Here is a 20,866-nt window from a genome sequence, read left to right on the forward strand (position 1 = left end):
ATTAGAGGCACATATGACCTTATTTCTCCTTTCATTGAACTGAATTTATGTGATTGGTTAGCCGATTTGCTCGTCTACATATGACGTAAATTCTCCATTCATTGTCAATGGCATTTAATGTTTGTGTGAGGACAAAAATCTACACTATAGCTGATAGGAGCTCAAAAATTATACCCTTCCTCAGTAAGTCAGACAGTCCCTTGTCGACGGCCTATATATACCCCAGTAGGGTGTATGGCGACGTAGGTAAAAGTGAGTCTATACCAGCATCTGAAAGCCTTGTAGAGCTCAACCTGAATACCCCCACATCTGTCCTATTTTCCCTCCCACACTGCCGGTCAAGGTCTCAAAAAGTTTAAAAGTTTCCCATCCCTCTGTGGAGCGACGTGAAACACAACAAATATTGACTGCGGGGGCCAGGCGTCTATCAGTTCAGTGGAGTTTAACCCTCACTACTGGGCTCTCTGTTCTCCGTGCTTCCAGCAGATCGAAGGATTCACTCTACGCGGCTGCGGTTTGTGTATCTCCGACTCGAGGACTTGCCTGGCCAAGCCAAAGGGCCTGGAAACATGAGACATCTGCTACTGTTGACGGGGCTCCTGTTCCTCCACCAGAGTCACTGCTTTGAGTTCTTCATAGATGGAGAATGGGAGGGGGAGATGGTGAGTATCGATGGTGTTGAGAGAAAGCCAACATGGGGAATGATTCTCAGTATCCCTGCTGTTGTTGTTTTTCAAAGAGTACATGAGTCAGAGTCATCATGGGACATTCGCTATATAATGTTTGACTGCTAGCTACAGTATATAACACTGCAATTGTGATTGATTGATTGATTGATTGATTGATTGATTGATTGATTGATATCTTTATTGATCACGAAATAAACATAATGTCACACAGGGACGTGCTGGCCATTGGGAAATTCTCCCGAACGGCCGGTCCAGTCCAGGCCGGTCTGGGCCAGCAGTTTCTTTTTTGTATTAATAAAATAGAGGGCCTCCGTAACTTCACTTCCCAGGCTGAATTATGGGCCCACCACGTCCCTTATTGTCACAATAACATCCATCTGACCTACCATAATCAAAAGGATATAGCAAAAAATAATAATCTTACAGCCTGTTTCCAGTGCGGTCCTTACTGTTGATGTAAATAACAAAATGTGTTCTTTGCCTGCTTTGATAAGGGTTTGAAATGTGTTTCTTGTATGACTGAAGCACCATGCTACAAACTCTTTCTGTTCTCTTTATACCAGGGAGGTTTTCAAGATCACAGGGAAAGACACAAGGTAAGATTATATACTCTTTTACAATAAAATAAAATCAAATCTGTTCAGTACACATCACATACACTACATGACAGACCGTATGTGACTGACAGCCTGTCTTGTAGACTGAGACAGTGTGGTGGAGCTGATGCCTTGTGTGTTTGTGTGTTTTGTTTTTCAGAGAGCGATATTGACCAGCGAGGAGGAAGAAGCCTTTGAGGTGAGTCTCTGCGCTTGTTGTCTCGTCTCCACTGTGACAGAGTTTAATGTTATCTCACAATCAATAGACTGCTGTTTGAAGAGATCCCCCTGACTGACAGGTTATTGACTTCTCCGCTGGTTCACTTTTAGTGAAACAAGTCCTGTCTTTCTCTCTCCCCTGGAAGAGAGTCAGAAGAAACCTGTTCACTCAGGTTATTAGTTTTTGTGGGCCACTGGCCAACTATATAACTAACAGCGAAAATAACAGATCTACAAGCTCACAACAACATGTTTGATAGGCTGGGTAAAAACAGCAATTTGTGAGCTTTTGGGTCTGCTAATATTTTAGCAGAATGTTTGCCTATTTTTGCCGATTGTACCCAAGGTCATATTCCTTCAGTTTTAAACTATGGGTAGCTCTGGTCCATAGCTCTAATGCCTTCATTAGAGCCTACTTTCCTTAGTGGACGTACTTTGGGCCCCCACCACACTTTTTGCCCAGAAAGGGATTTATTTTCAATGGAAGGAAAATCTTGTCTATGAGATATTTCTCTTGGCAATATCGGTATTCGGTAGAGGGTGCAGTGGAGTAACTAAAAGTATTTGTTTTCCGGTGGAAAAACGAGCCCTTTCTTGCCAAAAAAGTGAATTTATACATGTGGTGGCCCTGTGGGGGGCTCAGAGTGCGTCCACTAAGGAAAGTAGGCTTTCTAAATACACAAACCGCCTTTGTATTGGTGAGTAGGTAAAACGTTTTTTATATTTCCGCTACAAAGGAGAGGCTGGTCTGCGTTTCATGCAAGGGCTAGAAGCAAAGAGTGGCAGAGCCTTAATGCAACGGCAGCAAGAGCAGTAAGGCTATGGACCAGAGCTAAACTATGGGGAGAGTTGAAGAAGGAGTCATTGTGAGGGTGATGATGATAATGATCTTGGGAGTCACTACAATTTACGTCTGCTGCACATTCCATGTTCTTTTCTTTGCCACAATAATGCTGTCCCAGTACATTTGCGATCAAAAGCAGCTTCTGACAGACAGAGTTTGGTTCAAGATCCGGCAACGAGACCACGATAATGCACAGAAAACACAGTTTGCCACATGCAGCATTTGGCCAAGATCATATTGGGGATCTTATATGACATGCAATAAAGTAATAAGATAGCCGATATTGCACAGTGAACAGCATGCTTTACACACAGCGTGGGACATAGTTAATTCATTTGATTCCTTAATTTCATTTCCCGAAAGGTACACGGATTCCCAATGATATGCTGTATTTTGAACAAATAGGATTGTTGTTGTGATCTATTGGTGGTCTTAATTAATTGTCTCACCTGTCTCTTTTGTGTATCTGGTGGTGACAAAAGTCATCACATGTTCTGCTCTGAAATTAACACTGCAGGTAGCAGTTGTAGTTAATTTCGTTGACTAAAACTATGACGAAAAATGTTCGTCGACTACCCTTTTTCACTGCTAAAAACTGTTTGGTTTTGCTCACGTGGTGAGCTCTGAAAATAGCTAAAATATGACTTAAACCGAAGTGTCTTTTATTTATTAAAAAATCACACCCGTGTGAACTGAGTGGTGTAAGGTCTTATATAGACTGATCAGCTGTGGTCTGACGTAATGTCTGACGTAATGAAATCACACCCGTGTGAACTGGGTGACCATAGCAACCATGCTCATTTACGGACAGACACGTAAACGGACAGACACGTAAACTAACAAAGCCAGTTGTAGGAGTGGTTTACACCACTCAATTACACCACTCAAAAAAAAGGACTATGACTATAAAACAAAATCAAAATGAACCCTGCCCTGTGCCCCTGTGCGTGACGTATACAGGCCGTCCGTGGTGATGACATCACAGTGAAGAGCTACAAGGTGGAGAGCCGCATCACGTCGCGCTTCGCCCACACCACCGTGCGGAGCTCCGTGGTCAACTCCGGCTCCAAGTCCCAGAGCATCGGCTTCAACGTCCAGATCCCCAAGCGAGCCTTCATCACCAACTTCACCATGTGAGCAGACAGTTTTGTTTTGTTCCAGGGACCTCTCCCCAGAAGCAAAGATTTGAGTTAAAAACGTTCGCTTTCACGATTTTTCAAAAATAGCAGATCTACAAGCTCGTAGTGCGGCACTCAGTGCTATGAGCTGGAACCCCACCAAGGACCACTGGTTGAGAACCACTGATCTTAAAGGACCACTTTTCAACCTATCTTCATATAATTGGTTCTCACTAATAATCATGATAAAATGGCACAATTCTTTTCAACTCAGTCTGTGTCTCATGGGAGGGCTGTGGGGAGTTCAGAAACCCGTCCAACAGTGACATCATCGATGGGGAATCAAAGCTAATAGAAACCGCAGGCTTTCTATTCCTGAAAAGTTGCAATGCAAAATGGAAGCCATCATTCGCACGATAATAAAAATCAAAATAATAAAATATATATAAATATTTTTAATCTTGTTAAAAAGAAATCTGCCTAACAATGATGTCACTGGTGGACGGATTTCGGAACTGCCCACAACCCTCCTATGAGACACAGACCGAGTAGGAAAAATGGTGGTATTTTATCATGAACACTAGTGAGGACCAAATTACCAATTATATGAAGATAGGTTGAAAAGTGGTGAAGTGGTCCTTTAAGCCCTATTAAAAAATGTGGAAGAAACAGCTGATCTACAAGCTCACAACGGGTGACACCACAAGGTGTTATGAGATTGTAGATCTGTTGCTCTGTTTAAACGTTGGGGGGGGGGCGACTGTGGCTCAGGAGGCAGAGCAGGTCGTCCAATGATCCATGGGTCGGCAGTTCGAATCCCGGCTCCTCCTGTCCACAAGTGTCCTTGGGCAAGACACCGAACCCCAAATTTCTCCCGATGTGCTGGTTGGTACCCTGCATGCCTTGGATAAATGCACCATTTACCATTTAAACGTTTGAATTTCTTTCACCCAGGGCCATAATGGCATGCCTAAAACAGTGACCCTGAGGTGAAAGTGGCTAAACTGAGGGTTCTGTGCATTTAGATATTCACAATCCAGCCTCTGTGAAACATAATATACACACTTGCTGCTTTTCATTGTCTCCACCAGGCCGAAGGCATGGGGAGAGTGTGTGTGTGTGTGTGTGTGTGTGTGTGTGTGTGTGTGTGTGTGTGTGTGTGTGTGTGTGTGTGTGTGTGTGTCCGTCCGTCCGTCCGTCCGTCCGTCTGTCTGTGTACAGCTAATCTCCGGCACTGTTAACCCGGTCGATGCCAAATTTTGCCCACACACTCCCTGGATGCCAACGATGAACCTCTGCCCCACATTTTCCAGAACGGCCTGTTATAGCACCAGCAGGAGACTTTTGAAAAACATTTTTTTTGATATTACTCCTCCAGATTCTGTCCAAAAATCCCGCAAATCGTTACACACTATCTCTATAGTCATGTGTTCAAGCCGGATCTGTACGATATTTCATATTCCATCCTAATTGGCTAACATTGGCTTTCAAAGTTTGCAGGATTGGCCCGTTTTTAACAAAATGCCTCAAATCATGAACGCAGCGTGCAATTTACGTGAAATCTTTCACGGACTTTCCTACTAGCCTGAGGAATATATCCCACTCTTTTCACATTGGCCTATTATAGCGCCACCAACAGGTGGATTTTTGCAAATCACATTTTTGGAACAAAATGCCTCAAATCATCCAATTGCCATCCAAGGTGTAAGAAGAAATGGCACCCTTTTCACATTGGCCTATTATAGCGCCACCAGGAGGCTGACCTGCCCTGGTGGAGACCCGTGCCCCGAGGGGCACTTTATCTAGTTTGAAATGCAGTCGTCATGATTTCAAATGATAATTTCCACATATTATCTCACCTTCTCAATCTTGGTGATTTTGATTCCATTGCCAATATGATGTCGCCCTCTGATTGTATTGTATTGGAAAATGCAACCACAGCCAAAAGCGACGACTGCTCGCGTCGTAGCTGATGTCCATCGACTTGCATTGTGTGGAGAGAGCAGTTACAATGTGTCTCGTTGAGTTGATTTCTGTTGTTTTGAACTCGTCCGTCATTGACGCCATGTGTGCAGGAACGTGAACGGGATCATCTTCGTGGGTTCAGTGAAGGAGAAGACAGTGGCCAGGAACCTGTATGCTCAGGCCAGAGCCCGAGGCAAGGCAGCTGGCATTGTCAGGTATACAAGAACATGTCTTTTAGAGAGATCATTTATACTTAACCCATTTAGGCCTGACATCGAAATTTAAAAAAATGTCTTCTAAATCCTGACAGTTTTCCGAAATACTATGTTTCTATATCAGTGGTGCTCACTATTTCATGTCAAGGACTGCAAAAATTGTAATGTATTTGGCCGCCGACCCCCATCTGAAAATATGTTGTTCCAGGGGACCCCTCGGATGCAAAGATTTGAGTTAAAAACGTTCGCTGTGAAAGAATATATATTCAAAGATTTGCGCCACATTTTCACGATAAAAAAAAAAGCAGATCTACAAGCTCGCTATGAGCTTAGATCTGCTATTTTTCAATAGCTAAAGTATAACATAATGCTTAAAACACCAAAAGGGGTTCCCGTCGAGAATGGGTTTAATATAATTACTCATTCACTTCACATTTCTCACTCTCAGATCGGTTATTTTTGGCAAGCGACACCATCGTGCAACAAATCAAAAATTAGGCTTAACTCCACCACACAGCACGCAAGAATCCCTCATCCTCTGTGATCTAGCAGATGTTTTTTTTTAATGAAACGTCAGTTGTTCATGAATCCCATGAGCATTCTATATGCATGTAGTATCGTTGCTGTCGGGAGGAAACCTCATAACTCCATCTTTTAGGTTTTTGACCCCCTTTACGTCTGTGTGTTGTTTCGAAAATATTTAACCAATGGAAAGTAGTAAAAAGTGCTTTGGACAAAACCTCTTAACTCCATTGGACCCTCAAAATGTCTGCTAAAGCAACTAACTCCACCACCTCTCCCCCTCTCATGGAAGTAATTGACAATATATAAAGTTACAACACCAACTTTGATGAGGCTGTGTTGCTTCGTTTAAAAAATATAAGGTTTTCTTAATTTCCTGAAAAATGTATATTTTTAATTTCCTGAAAAATAAACATTTTGGAGTTATGAGGTTTCCTCCCGACAGCAGAGAATATAATAGACAATAGAAACTGCGAGCGACAGCGCGACATAGAAAAACCTGTCAAAACAACGAAAAGAAAAGCAGAAAACACGATCGAAGTGCAACGCCCGTGACGACAGACATGTCTTCAACAATACTGACTCTTTCTTCTTCTTCACAGGGCCAATGCACAGGACATGGAGACCTTTAAGACGGAGGTCCACGTGCCCCCCGGCAGCAACATCGAGTTCGAGCTGCACTATCAGGAAATGATGCACAGGAAGCTGGGAGTCTATGAGCATGTGCTGCACCTGCAGCCTGGAAGGCTTGTGCCCCAGTTCCAGGTGTGTGTGTGTGTGTGTGTATGTGCGTGCGTGCGTGCGTGCGTGCGTGCGTGCGTGCGTGCGTGCGTGCGTGCGTGCGTGCGTGTGTGCGTGCGTGCGCGTGCGTCTATCTGTCACTCAACAAAGCCCCCTGCCCTGACCCCTGTCTCTTTCTAGGTGGATGTGTACATCTTTGAGCCTAAGGGCATTGCCATGGTGGAAGCACCTAACGCGCTCGGGGAACAGTTTTCAGAACAAATCAAAGTGACCTCCTCTAAAGACAAGGTAACACATGCGTCTTATTTTTGAGACGCACTATACACAGGTTTAATGTTTGTCTTTAGTTCAATGTTTGTTTTGTAAACGCCATTGACAATGAAGGGAAAATGTACGTCATAATGTGTCATTTACGTCATATTGTCTCTTTATTGTTAATGTCGTTTAATGTTTGTGTTTGCACCGTTTGTTTTACATCCCCATTACATCACCTAATCAACATGAGTTAGACTTTAATATATTAGCTCACTTCACACGGGTGTGATTTTTTATTTGCAGCCACTGCCACTTATTTGATAGCATGTAGGCTGTCTCATCTAATGGATTGTGTGTGTGTGTGTGTGTGTGTGTGTGTGTGTGTGTGTGTGTGTGTGTGTGTGTGTGTGTGTGTGTGTGTGTGTGTGTGTGTGTGTGTGTGTGTGTGTGCGTGTGTGCGTGTGACGTGTGTGTGTGTGTGTGACGTGTGCGTGTGCGTGTGCGTGCGTCCAGGCTCACATTGTCTTCAAGCCCACGCTACAGCAGCAGAGGAAGTGTGAGAACTGTACGACCACCGCCATCGATGGCGTCTTTGTTGTCAAATACGACGTGCAGAGAGACAGCAATGCTGGGGAGCTGCAAGTATGTTGGGACCCCCCCAAAATAATCATATTTGAACTGGGGACATATGCCAAGGAACCCCCCATAAGAGAAGATTTTCACTGTTCTAGCAGTGATTTTCAACCAATTTCATTTCAAGGACCCCCAGTTTGACCTGAATTAGGCTACGGTCCCCCATTGCTATCTCTGGGACCCCAATGTATATCGTAAAATCAAAGTTAATTTAACTCTGAGTGTACAAATGGAACCAAATGGACCCGTTAGGGTCCATTTGGTTCCATTGAGTTACAGACCCATAAGGGTTCCATTTGGTTCATAACTATCATTTAGCTGGGGACCCAATGGAAATCCCTCAAGGACCCCTAGGGGTCCCCGGACCACACTTTGGGAACCACTGGCCTAAACCACCAACCAAACTACGATATGCTGTTGTTTGTTGTCCAATCTATTTGATTAGAATGGAACTGCAATGGCGTTGCATGTCGTTCAGGCTAAGTTTGTCTCCTCAAGGTCTCTGACGGCCATTTTGTCCATTTCTTCGCTCCGGCCAACCTCTCGCCCCTCCCTAAAAACATCGTCTTCGTCATTGACGTCAGCGGATCGATGTGGGGAGTCAAGATGAAGCAGGTGAGAGTCATTGGAGCTTTTTTTATTTACATGAACGTTGACCCCTCCAACAGGTCCCTCCCCCCCTCTGTTTCTCCCTATCTCCTATATGCCCAATGGTGGAAGGTAACTAAATACATTTACTTAACCTATTTAGACCTGAGGACGATTCTTTAAAAAATGTCTTCTAAATCCTAAAAGTTTTCTGAACAACCTATGTTTCTATGTCAGTGGTGCTCAACCTATTTCATGTCAAGGAGCCCCAGAATTACCGCTATCTGTATTTGGTCGTGGACTCCCCCCCCCCCCCCCCCCAGAAGCAAAGATTTTAGTTAAAAATGTTCACTGTGAAAGAATATATATTCAAAGATTTGCGCCACATTTTCATGATTAAAACAAAATAGAAGATCTACAAGCTCGTAGATTGAGCTTGTAGATTTGCTATTTTTCAATAGCTAAAGTATAACATAATGCTTAAAACACCAAAAGGGAGTTCCCGTCCAGAATAGGCTGTATTTAGGTACAATTTTCAGGTGTTTGTACTTTACTTGAGTATTTCCAATACTTTTACTTCTACTCCACTACGTCTCGCATCCACACATTGTACGTTTACTCTGCTACATTTATTTGAAACCTTTAGTTACTTTGTAGATTTTGATTATTATTACAAAGCAATGCATACATGAAACACTTCAGCCCTATATAGCCTACATTTCAGCCATTTGAAAATAGACAATCCTACAAGCTCACAATGCATCGCAATGTGACGCATTGTGAGTTTGTATATCTGCTATTTTCAAAAATATTTGTATACATTTTATACAACTTGAAATGGCACATTCTGCACAATGAGTACTTTTACTTTTGCTACTTTAAGTACATTCTTATGCCAATACTTTTGAACTTTTACTGAAGTACATGTTGAATTCCAGACTTTTACTTGTAGCCTAAGTAATTGGGTAAGAAATGCGACGCGCACGCACGCACGCACGCACGCACGCACGCACGCACGCACGCACGCACGCACGCACGCACGCACACAAAGTAAAAAACTTTGAGTACTTTTTCCACCACCAGCCACCAGAACATGGTAAACAAGTGTAATGCGTCATGGTGTCGTCCACAGTTAACAGTCTTGTACTGAGCTGTACTAGAAATGTACTGTAATTCTCAAAAACTGTTAATAAATACTTCAATCAATCAATCCTTTCTCTCTTTCTCTGTTGGTTCCCATCCATGCACTATTTGTGAAACACTAGTGCCCTCGTGTGGCCATTGTCCAGGGTGTATTTAATAGAAAACAAACCCCCCTCTGTCCCATGCAGACGGTGGAGGCCATGCAGGCCATTCTGGATGACCTGACCATCGACGACTACTTCAGCATCATAGACTTCAACCACAACGTGCGCTGCTGGAACGACGACCTCGTGCCCGGCTCCTCCATCCAGATCGACGACGCCAAGAAATACATCCAGAACATCAAACCCAATGGAGGTGAGACCGAGGGATATCTGTGGCGAGGCCCGGCCCGGCCCGGGGAGGGCATGAGTGGTGGGGGAAAAAAGTACTCACATTTACTTGCTTAACACATTCAGGACGGGAACCCCTTTTGGTGTTTTAAGGATTGTGTTCTAAAATACTTTAGCTACTTTAGCTTCTTGGGGTCCCTGGAACAACATATTTTCAGATGGGGGTCGGTGGCCAATTCATTAAGAACTGGGAGGCGCGAGTGGTGCGCTGCCCGGAGCAGAGTGGTCTTCGCGTCAAGGATCCCCAAATTGATACTAATTAGCCCGCAGACCCCCATTTGAAAAATATATGCCAGCTCTAGCAGTGATTCTCAACCCATTTATTTTCAAGGAGAACCAAATGGACCCTAACGGGTCCATTTGGTTCCATTTGTACACTCTCAGAGTTACAGACCCATAATGGTCCATTTGGTTCCTAACTATCATTTAGCTGGGGACCTCCTTGAACTCCCTCAAGGACCCCTGGGTTCGGGTCCCCCGGACCCCACTTTGGGAACCACTGCCTTATGGAGAGCAAACATTCAGAAGGTAAATCTCTTCCCACTCCAGGCACCAACATCAACGAGGCGTTAATGAGGGCGGCGCAGATGTTGATAAAGGCATCTAACCAGGACCTGATCGACAAGCGATCCGTCTCCATGATCATCCTGGTGTCTGACGGAGACCCCACTGTTGGTGAGTGAGACCCCTGTGCCATCATCATCTGTTGGTGCATTGTTGCAGCCTTAGTCCGACGTCATTTTGTAGTCCTACGTTGCGTCCGGGTCCAAGTGGCACCAGCTCCCGTCAGCTTCTCATTGCAAATAACAATATCTAAACGTGTGAATCTTGTTACAATAATGTTATTTTTCAGAAAGGAAGCCATTGAGGGTCTTAATGCTTCCAACTTGAGTAGAATTATTAATGTTCTGTGTGTCCATGTGTCCATGACAAAGAAAATATATGATGTGGACACAATAAAGACTATTATTATTATTATTAAAGGTGGTAACAGTCCATTTGCTCAGTACAATATTTCGGAGGCATATTTACAATGTGTGCAGGGTTGAGTACGTTGAATCTAGTTTGCATTAATACGATCTCTAATGGAGGATTTAGTTGACACAATGAAATAAAATGGCGATAGTATTCAGTGTGGGGCAGACAGCCTGTCACAGCCAGATTTGGGAGACCAGTAGCTTTGTTGTTGCAAGGAAAGCTGTAAAATTAGACTTTAGTTAGTGGTTGTTCTAGTCTCAGATTGGTTCAAACACCGCTCCGACGGAGTAGGATCTGGAAGTGGCTCTGGAGGAGGCGCTAACAGTACGTCACGGCTTAAATACTGACGATATTCAGACTGTGGCCATCTTGCCAGCAAGGTGCTAACTGGGTGCAACTTCCCATTGACAGCCCATTCATCCAAACAGAAAAGTCCTATCTGATTGTATTAAACAGCGTCAAACTCACCAACATTGCAGCTGTGCGAAAAGCTTGAATTATCCTCTTTCTATCTGCAAATGTTTGTTTCATAAAAATCCACTGTAGACTTGGAGTTGGAAAAGTACTCGTTTTTAGTAAAGAAACCTCCTGCTGCCTCCTGCATTATGTGCAAATTCAAAACAAGTGGTATGCAGGGCTGTTGACAGTGTTGAGTGATATCCAACGAGCACTCCCAAACTCTGACAAAAAATAACCTGTGAATTTCTTCACAGGAATTAGATCATAATGTCTACGGTGGATTTTTATGAAACAAAAACTTTACAGATTGATCTTTCCATACAGCTGCAATGTTGGTGAGTTTGACATTGTTTAATACAATCAGACAGGACTTTTCTGTTTGGATGAATGGGCTGTCAATGGGAAGTTGCACCTAGTTAGCTCCTTGCTGGCAAGATGGCCGTGGTCTGAATATCGTCACTTCCTTGCTACTGGCTGCTTGCTTGTAACGTACTACTAGGAAGTAAGCTTTAAGTTTCCATAGCTGTACTTAAAGGGATAGTTCAGATTTTTTTAACTTAAGTTGTATGAAATACTTGCCATTAATATAGTGGTTGCAACTGTATTAATTGATTGCCCGAGTCCTGTGGTGGGAGTTCTGCTCTGGTTTTGGTGAAATATCAAGTAGTTCCGGTCATTTTGTGGGGGGCACTGGGGGCCACGCAGTAAAAGTAAATTAATCCACAAAACTAACGTAATTTGTATTGTTGACCTATTTCTAAAATATTAGTGCAACTTCCGTTCTTTTTTTACCCCTCTATCACACAGAACTATGTTTTTTGTGTCCATATCACTACGCCCAAAAAATAGTTCCATGTGATATAGGGGTCAAAGTTGAACGAAAGTCGCGCTAATATTTTAGAAATAGGTCAACAATACAAATTACGTTCGTTTTGTGGATTCATTTACTTTTACTGCGTGGCCCCAGTGCCCCCTACAAAATGACCGGAACTACTTAATATTGACCAAAACCAGAGCAGAACTCCCACCATGGGACTCGGGCAATCAATTAATACAGTTGCAACCACTATATTAATGGCAAGTATTTCATACAACTTAAGTTCAAAAAATCTGAACTATCCCTTTAAGTTTCTCTGTAAAACTATGTAAACCCACTGCATGTTTCTGCAGGAGAGATCAAGCTCAGTGCCATTCAGAGGAATGTGAGGAAGGTGATGAGGGCGGACTTCTCTCTCTTCTCTCTGGGTATCGGCTTTGATGTTGACTATGACTTCCTGGAGCGCATCGCCATGGAGAACAGGGGCGTGGCTCAGAGGATCTATGCCAACCATGACGCCGCGGAGCAGCTACGGGTATGACGGTGGCAAAGATGACCTAGTAGGAACTTCCTACTAGGTCATCTTTGCTTCCTACTAGGAAGTATAGAATACGATGTGGATGCTTTGGGCTTCACGGCGACCGATCCAAGAAAACAAACAGATGTACAGTTGTGATATCATAGTCAGGAGTCAGGATATCAATCCAATCCATCCATCCATCCATCTTCACCCGCTTATCCGTAGTCGGGTCGCAGGGGCAACAGCTCCACCAGAGTGCTCCAGACTCTCCAGAGCAACATTAGTGACTTCCTCCTGTGGGGGATCCCGAGACGTTCCAAGGCCAGTGAGTCGATGTGTTTCCTCCAACTGCGCCTTGGTCTGCCCCGGGGTCTCCTTCCAGTGGGACGTGCCTCGAGGACCTCCCTATAGGGAGACGCCCAGATCCAATCCACTTTATTTATAGAGCACATTTAAAACACCAAACCAAAAGAACCAAAGTGCTGTGTAGTCTGTACACTCAGTTTGAAATTACAAAAAATAGTTAGAGCAAAGAACAGTACACAATAAACAGCACAACGACACAATCTACTATAGGCACAATGCCTGGTGGAAACAGTAAGTCTCGGTCTTGAGTTTTCGAACGCCAAGGAGTACAAGTGAGTTTCCAAATGTGATTTAAACACAGGCAGGGTTTGCAAACATGCAGGTGGACGCTCGTTCCCCAGTTTGGGCGCTTCAGCGGAAAATGATCTATCTTCCCGCTTCTTCAGCTTTGTTGGTGGGACCTTAAGATGTGACTGGACATCACCGGAAACAAGTCATGTAATGCAGTGGTTCCCAAACTCTTTCATGTCAAGGACCCCCAAATTGACACTTATTAGTCCGTGGAACCCACTTATTAGTACGGCTCCAGCAGAGTGATTCTCAACCATTTTAATTTCAAGGACCCCCAGTTTGACATGCATTAGGATACGGACCCCCATTTAATGGCATTTATATCTCTGGGACCCCAAATTATATTGTAAAATCAATGTTAATTTAACTCTGAGAGTGTAACAAATGGACGGGTCCATTTGGTTCCATTTGTTTTGTTACACTCTCCAGAGTTACGGTCCCATAAGGGTCCATTTGGGTCCTAACTATGATTTAGCTGGGGACCCCCTGGAACTCCCTCAAGGACCCGGACCCCACTTTGAGAACCACTGATGTAATGAATTGAATCTCTACTCCTCGATCATGCCCTGCTAGCTATGCCCAGCTAGTTGTGGATGTCGTTTTGAATTTAAACTGTGTGTGCACATTAAGGTTGCGACCATCATTCAAACTCTAAACACATTTCCGCCGGCATGTTTTGATAAAGTCTCATCCACTCTCTGCTCTCCAGGCGTTCTACAGACAGGTGTCCTCACCCTTGCTGAGAACGATCACCATCCAGTTCCCAGAGGACTCTGTGTCTGACGTCACGCAGAACCAATTTGACAAATACTTCAGCGGTTCAGAGCTGGTGGTGGCTGGGAAGGTGCTACCCTCTGAGAGCAACATCCTGACCGGTATCACCACAGCATCTGCTGTGAGTAGCACATGCACCATCACGCACGCACGCACGCACGCACGCACGCACGCACACACACACACACCCTAACATAACTCCCTCCTCCTCTCACCACCCCATCTTGTCTCCCAGGCCCGTCTGGATATGTCCTTGGAGACAGAGGCAGACACCATGGAGCTGGACATAGAGCTAGCCAAGCAGCAGCACTCTTTCACCGGCTTTGCCAGGCAGATGTGGGCCTATATCACCGTCACCCAGCTCATAAGTGAGAGGTAACACACTTAGAGAAATGTGTACCTGACGTGCGATGAAGAGATACAGAGGCATGATAGGAAAATGGAGACACCCAAATGAACTTCGTAAGCCTCTTAAATAAAGATTCAGAGGATAAATTGAATCTTGACCATCAGTTCAAAATTTGTGTCAGATTTGTATTTTTACCGATAGCACCATTTGTTACACTCTCAGAGTTACAGTCCCATAAGGGTCCATTTGGGTCCTAACTATGATTTAGCTGGGGACCCCCTGGAACTCCCTCAAGGACCCGGTGCCCGGACCCCACTTTGAGAACCACTGATGTAATGAATTGAATCTGTACTCCTCGATCATGCCCTGCTAGCTATGTCTTGGCTCACGGTTACTGCCCGCACAGAGTACAAAAACACTGCTGGCCTACAAAGCAACCAAAGGTATATGGCACCCTCATATCTTCATAGTCTGATCCAACATTACAACCCCCCGCCTCCCCCGCTCGCTCAGATCAGCCAACACAGAGAATCTGGCAGAACCTATATTAAAACAACCGGGGCAACGTTCCATACGTTATTTAGTCTTATTTAATTTTGGTATTTGGCCATTTCTTTCGCTTTTAATCATATACATGACTGTTATAGGTCCTTTTTCCCCCTTCTTTTCAAACTCAAGGTTTGAACTGTGTGTTTCTCCTGCAGATCTCTGGCCACAACAGCTGTTAAGAAGAGAAAGATCACTCAGAGGATCATGGCCCTGGCTGTGGAGCACCAGTTTGTTACTCCTCTCACCGCCATGCTGGTGGAGAGTGAAGGAGGCGGAGAGAGGCTGCTGGCAGACTCTCCTAAGGACCCCAAACACGGCTGCTGCTCAGGTGTCTTACCAAATAAAATAAAAACTATCATATTCTCATCAACAATAGTCATATATATGCAGGGAACCGTTTGCCATGAGCTCAAGTTCAACTACATCTGCTGAGTTGACTTGACTCGTATTGTTAGTTAGTGTTCTTAAGTGTGCATTGTGTGTGTTTGTATGTGTAGGATCTGGGTTGGTCTCTTCTGGTATGACTCCAATCCGGATGCTCCATGAACCTCCTCCCTGGGTGCAGATGACCACCCCTGCGCCTCCTAGCCAGGCTGCAGGCGCCCTGACTGAGCACATCACCTTTGGTAACGCACGCACGCACGCAAATACACACACAGAGTTTTATATCATTGGTTCTCAAAGTGGGGTCCAGGCAGGGACACACAAGGGTCCTTTGGAGTTCCCAGGGGTTCCCCATCAAAATGAGGAACAGTTTACTTTAAACATTACAATTTTCAGCTATTTTCAAAAGGTGTTGACAATCTTCTCTTATGGGGGTCCCTGGCACAAAATATTTTCAAGTGGGGGTTCTGCAGCCAAATTCATATAAATTTGGGGAACATCGACATGCAAAACACTGTTTTACGTAATACCCCACTGTAAATTGTGAGGTGAGAGGTGTGTCGGCTAACAAGCTTTGTTTCTGATCCAGTGGAGAACGACCCACACTTCACAGTGCACCTGCCCAGAAGCAACATGAGTGTCTGCTTCAACATCGACTCCAAGCCTGGTAACATCCTCAACCTGCTGTCTGACCACGAAACAGGTAGCTCATTATTCCCTGGTTTTAGTGCTTTGCACCAAACACACAATAACTCCAATAACATATTGGACAACTGCACAGCACAAAGACAATGATTGAAACATGTAAGCCAGCATGGCAGTCCATAATAACCACCAATGATAGAAAGGCCTGAAACTATCTTAAGATATTGCATTGAAAAGTAATGTCAGCTACTTTCTTTTTCATGTGACAGCACCTGCTTGATAACAGGCCTTCTGTGCTTACTGGCTCACTGAAATAAATGGATGATGACAGCCTCCTGAACTAGCAACTTGCTAGTAGTTTAGCAGTTTAGTAGGCCTCTACTAGTACTAGCCCATAGTTGGGAAATTGGGATTGTGATTTACGTGTGCTGATAGCACCTATTCGACAGGCAATCACATTGAATGACATCTTTCATGTCAACTTCTCGTAATAGTCCGATTTAAAATTGTATCAATGTAATTTACGATATTAACTCTCAGTCTAGCATTGACTGTGGCTACCATGCATGACTGCAATCAGAATTGAATATTGCATTGCCCACCACCACCACCACAGAGGTTGTGGGTTCGAATCCACCGTATTGCATCCGGCATTGTCGGGCTTCTATGCGAACACAATATTGGCCAGTGTGGCTGAGTCCTGAGTCAGGACAACAGCAGTGACAACACTATAATATATAACTATAATTGGCATAATGTCTAAATTGGGGGGGGGGAGAAATAAATAATTGGCTACTCTAAATAAAATAAATGAATTCTGCAGGTGTGGCAGTGAACGGTCAGCTGGTGGGCTCAAAGCGCATGAAGGGGAACAAAGTGAACACCTACTTTGGGACCATCTCGGTCTACTACCAGCCGCTGGGACTCAGCGTGACTGTCGGCACAGAACAGATCGTACTGACCGACGGCAGGAACAAGCACAACTTCACGTGGAGAGCCACGGCAGACATCGCACAGGACGGGTAAAAACAATCACAGTTTTTTTAGGGGTAAAAGTTGTAGATCAGCTATTTTCAGCATGCAACCAAGTGTAAACTGGATCTCTTGTCCACTAGTCCCTTCCTAACATTTTAGTCTAGTTTTTATTTGTTGACAAAATTGTCAATATATTTAGTCTTAGTTTTAGTCATCATACTGCAGCTTAGTTTTAATTTAGTTTCCATTTAGTTTTCGTCAGTGGAAAAAGGTAGTCGACAAACATTTTTCGTCTTGGTTTTAGTCGACGAAAACAACACTGATGAGGAGTTTTATACAGGGGTCATGGAGGTGCATGACACTGACACTGACACTGTACACATCCATGTACAGTCAGATATCCATTTAACCACTTTCAACCTGGTGTTTTTGTTTTGGGCATGTCATAGGTGAATATTTTAGACTGGGCAATTTAAAAAAATAGCAGATCTCTACATGCTCATAACATGTCGCAAATTCGTTTTGTGAGCTTTTATAGATATTTTCGCTATTCATCATACAGTGACGTATGCTGTAGTCTTGGGCATAAAGTTGTTAAAAAGTATTAATCAATTTCTTGCAATCAACCATTTCTTGGCTATGGAATAGCAAGGTATCAATATTATTATTATGAGTGTTGTAATTAAACAGGCATACTGTACTGTCATGTCATTGTGTTTCAGGGTGAGGGTTGCCATTGTGAAGGACTCCCATGTCACTGTAGCTATAAATGATACTATGAGGTTCATGGTGATGCTCCATCGTGTTTGGAAGAAACATCCAATCAACGTAAACTTCCTGGGAATCTATATCCCTACAGAAAACACGTATTCCACCCGGGTCCATGGACTCATAGGTAGGTCTTCTATGTGTTGAGTGACAGGTACAATGATGAATCATTTAGGTAGGTTTTCTATGTGCCGACTGACAGGTACAATGATGAATCATTTAGGTAGGTTTTCTATGTGCCGACTGACAGGTACAATGATGAATCATTTGTTGTGACATGATGCTCAAATTGCACCATTAAAGTCCTTCTGACGACTCGTCGTGACTACTATCATGCAGTGAAGGGCCGTCCATGACAAGCTCTATAGTGAACGATATAGTTACTGTATAGTATATACAGTAACTATATCGTTCACCACTATCATTGTTATATTGTTTTAAAAGTCCACACCACAACTATATTAAATTAAAGGTATATTCAGTGATTTCACTTAATTCAAATATCACTTATTTTTTGGATAATCCTCCCTACTATAAAGTGTGCTGACCATATAAGGAGTTCCTCCCTGTCCCCAGTGAGCCCCTGGGGTCAAAAAACCCTAGTTTCGGTTTGGGCTTTGGGTGGCAAAGCCTTCATCCAATCAGGATGAGAGGGGCCTTCCTCCAATCATGATCGAGTGGGGCGGGCATTGGTGCATGTGCTGTTGGTCTGTTGTAACTCCCCCACTGTAGAGCGTGTGCATGTGCACATCTTGTTACCGGGTGGACCGGGGCTTATTGTGGGTGGCCCTAAAGGAAGCTGTTTTGTAGTAATAATTATAGTGCTTATTGTGGGTGACCCTAAAGGAGCTGTTTTGTAGTAATAATTATAGTGCTTATTGTGGGTGGCCCTAAAGGAAGCTGTTTTGTAGTAATAATTATAGTGCTTATTGTGGGTGGCCCTAAAGGAAGCTGTTTTGTAGTAATAATTATAGTGCGTATTGTGGGTGGCCCTAAAGGAAGCTGTTTTGTAGTAATAATTATAGTGCTTATTGTGGGTGGCCCTAAAGGAAGCTGTTTTGTAGTAATAATTATAGTGCTTATTGTGGGTGGCCCTAAAGGAAGCTGTTTTGTAGTAATAATTATAGTGCTTATTGTGGGTGGCCCTAAAGGAAGCTGTTTTGTAGTAATAATTATAGTGCTTATTGTGGGTGGCCCTAAAGGAAGCTGTTTTGTAGTAATAATTATAGTGCTTATTGTGGGTGGCCCTAAAGGAAGCTGTTTTGTAGTAATAATTATAGTGCGTATTGTGGGTGGCCCTAAAGGAAGCTGTTTTGTAGTAATAATTATAGTGCTTATTGTGGGTGGCCCTAAAGGAAGCTGTTTTGTAGTAATAATTATAGTGCTTATTGTGGGTGGCCCTAAAGGAAGCTGTTTTGTAGTAATAATTATAGTGCTTATTGTGGGTGGCCCTAAAGGAAGCTGTTTTGTAGTAATAATTATAGTGCTTATTGTGGGTGGCCCTAAAGGAAGCTGTTTTGTAGTAATAATTATAGTGCTTATTGTGGGTGGCCCTAAAGGAAGCTGTTTTGTAGTAATAATTATAGTGCTTATTGTGGGTGGCCCTAAAGGAAGCTGTTTTGTAGTAATAATTATAGTGCTTATTGTGGGTGGCCCTAAAGGAAGCTGTTTTGTACCCACTGAGCAATAGTCGGCTATTAGACGTCCGTTTAAAAATGGTTTATAAGTTGAACTGGTCTAAGCTTAAAGGACCACTTCACCACTTTTCAACCTATCTTCATATAATAGGTCCTCACTAATAATCATGAAAAAATGGCGCAATTCTTTTCTACTCGGTCTGTGTCTCAAAGGAGGGCTGTGGGCAGTTCAGAAACCGTCTTCCAGTGACATCATCGATGGGGAATACAAGCTAAAAAAAACTGCAGGCTTTCTAGTCCTGAAAAGTTGCAATGTGAAAATGGAAGTTCTCACGATAATGAAAATCTAAACATTTTTGTAAAGAAATCTTGTTTAAAAAATACTCTGCCTAATGATGTCACTGGAAGACGGTTTCTAAACTGCCCACAGCCCTCCTATGAGACACAGACTGAGTAGAAGAAAATCGTGCCATTTTATCATGATTATTAGTGAGGACCTATTATATGAAGATAGGTTGAAAAGTGATGAAGTGGTCCTTTAACTTAGACGTTGATTATCAGTTTTTAAACGTCTATAGACGGTCTATATAGATAGTCTAATCTAAGCCTAGCCTAATTTTCAGACCATTTATAAACCAATTTTAGATGGCCGTATTTTAGGTGTCTAATATCCTGAAGAATTCTCAGTGGGTAATGTGTGCTTTGGATTATTTGTGAAATAACAATAAAGTCCGCAGATCAGAATGGTGCATCTTGATTTTCTTTCTGCTTTGGATTCTTTCACATGCCTTAATGCCACTAATCGGAATCAAGAGCACAGTGATTCAATCAGAATAACCTCCTAAACTGTAACAATTCATCTTTTTCGTACTACTTCATTGGGATGTTTGATGTCTGAAAATGTTTGCCATGTCTGTGAAATTGTGACCTTCCAGGGCAGTTTTCTACAGTGCCTGAGGTGAGCGTGCACAACATTCACAGCGGAAGAGATCCTCTGAAGGACGAGGCCACCATGAAAGTGAAGGGACACAAGTTGGCCGTCACCAGGTAAGTGAAATACACACAATGGATTATTCAACAAATAACTGGCTGCTAATGGCCACTTAGCCTCAGTACCCAGGCTTTTACTTTCGTTCGCATTTGGCTCAAAAAATGAATGGCCGCTAAAACCAATGTTATGTGTCCGGCAGGGGCTGGCAGAAGGACTACAGACAAGAAAAGAAGCGGGGCACAGATGTCTCCTGTTGGTTCATACACAACAGTGGAAAAGGCTTGATCGACGGCCATTACACCGACTACATCGTCACAGATCTCAACAGCTTCCTTCAAACACACTGAGCCTCCAATGACATTGCTTTCACAAGGATCACATGACTCAAAGTGGGATGGGTAGATATGAGTTACATGAGTTACATAATAATACAAATAAATTGC

At 43.4% G+C, this 20,866-nt stretch overlaps 1 protein-coding gene across 1 annotated transcript; it reads left to right on the forward strand.

Moving 5' to 3' along the window:
- Positions 1 to 567: 567 nt before the first annotated feature.
- itih2 (inter-alpha-trypsin inhibitor heavy chain 2) lies at positions 568 to 20,852 on the forward strand. Its single transcript, XM_079494455.1, has 21 exons — positions 568 to 662; positions 1,253 to 1,285; positions 1,446 to 1,484; positions 3,309 to 3,481; positions 5,542 to 5,646; positions 6,771 to 6,933; positions 7,090 to 7,197; positions 7,678 to 7,806; positions 8,296 to 8,412; positions 9,717 to 9,885; positions 10,470 to 10,595; positions 12,528 to 12,709; positions 14,061 to 14,246; positions 14,361 to 14,500; positions 15,179 to 15,351; positions 15,521 to 15,649; positions 15,997 to 16,110; positions 16,876 to 17,074; positions 17,750 to 17,922; positions 20,368 to 20,479; positions 20,623 to 20,852. Exons 1-21 carry the CDS (start codon positions 570 to 572, stop codon positions 20,768 to 20,770), a joined length of 2,811 nt encoding a protein of 936 aa, XP_079350581.1. The 5' UTR covers positions 568 to 569; the 3' UTR covers positions 20,771 to 20,852.
- The last annotated feature ends 14 nt before the right edge of the window (positions 20,853 to 20,866 follow it).

The sequence above is a fragment of the Electrona antarctica genome, assembly GCF_951216825.1.
Source record: "Electrona antarctica genome assembly, chromosome: 23".
NCBI classification, from domain to species: Eukaryota; Metazoa; Chordata; class Actinopteri; order Myctophiformes; family Myctophidae; genus Electrona; species Electrona antarctica.

Coding starts and splice junctions, on each gene's coding strand:
- itih2 (XM_079494455.1), top strand. CDS start 570: ATGAGACATCTGCTACTGTTGACGGGGCTCCTGTTCCTCCACCAGAGT. Junction 6,934..7,089: donor GGCTTGTGCCCCAGTTCCAG/GTGTGTGTGTGT, acceptor GTCTCTTTCTAG/GTGGATGTGTACATCTTTGA. Junction 10,596..12,527: donor TGACGGAGACCCCACTGTTG/GTGAGTGAGACC, acceptor ATGTTTCTGCAG/GAGAGATCAAGCTCAGTGCC.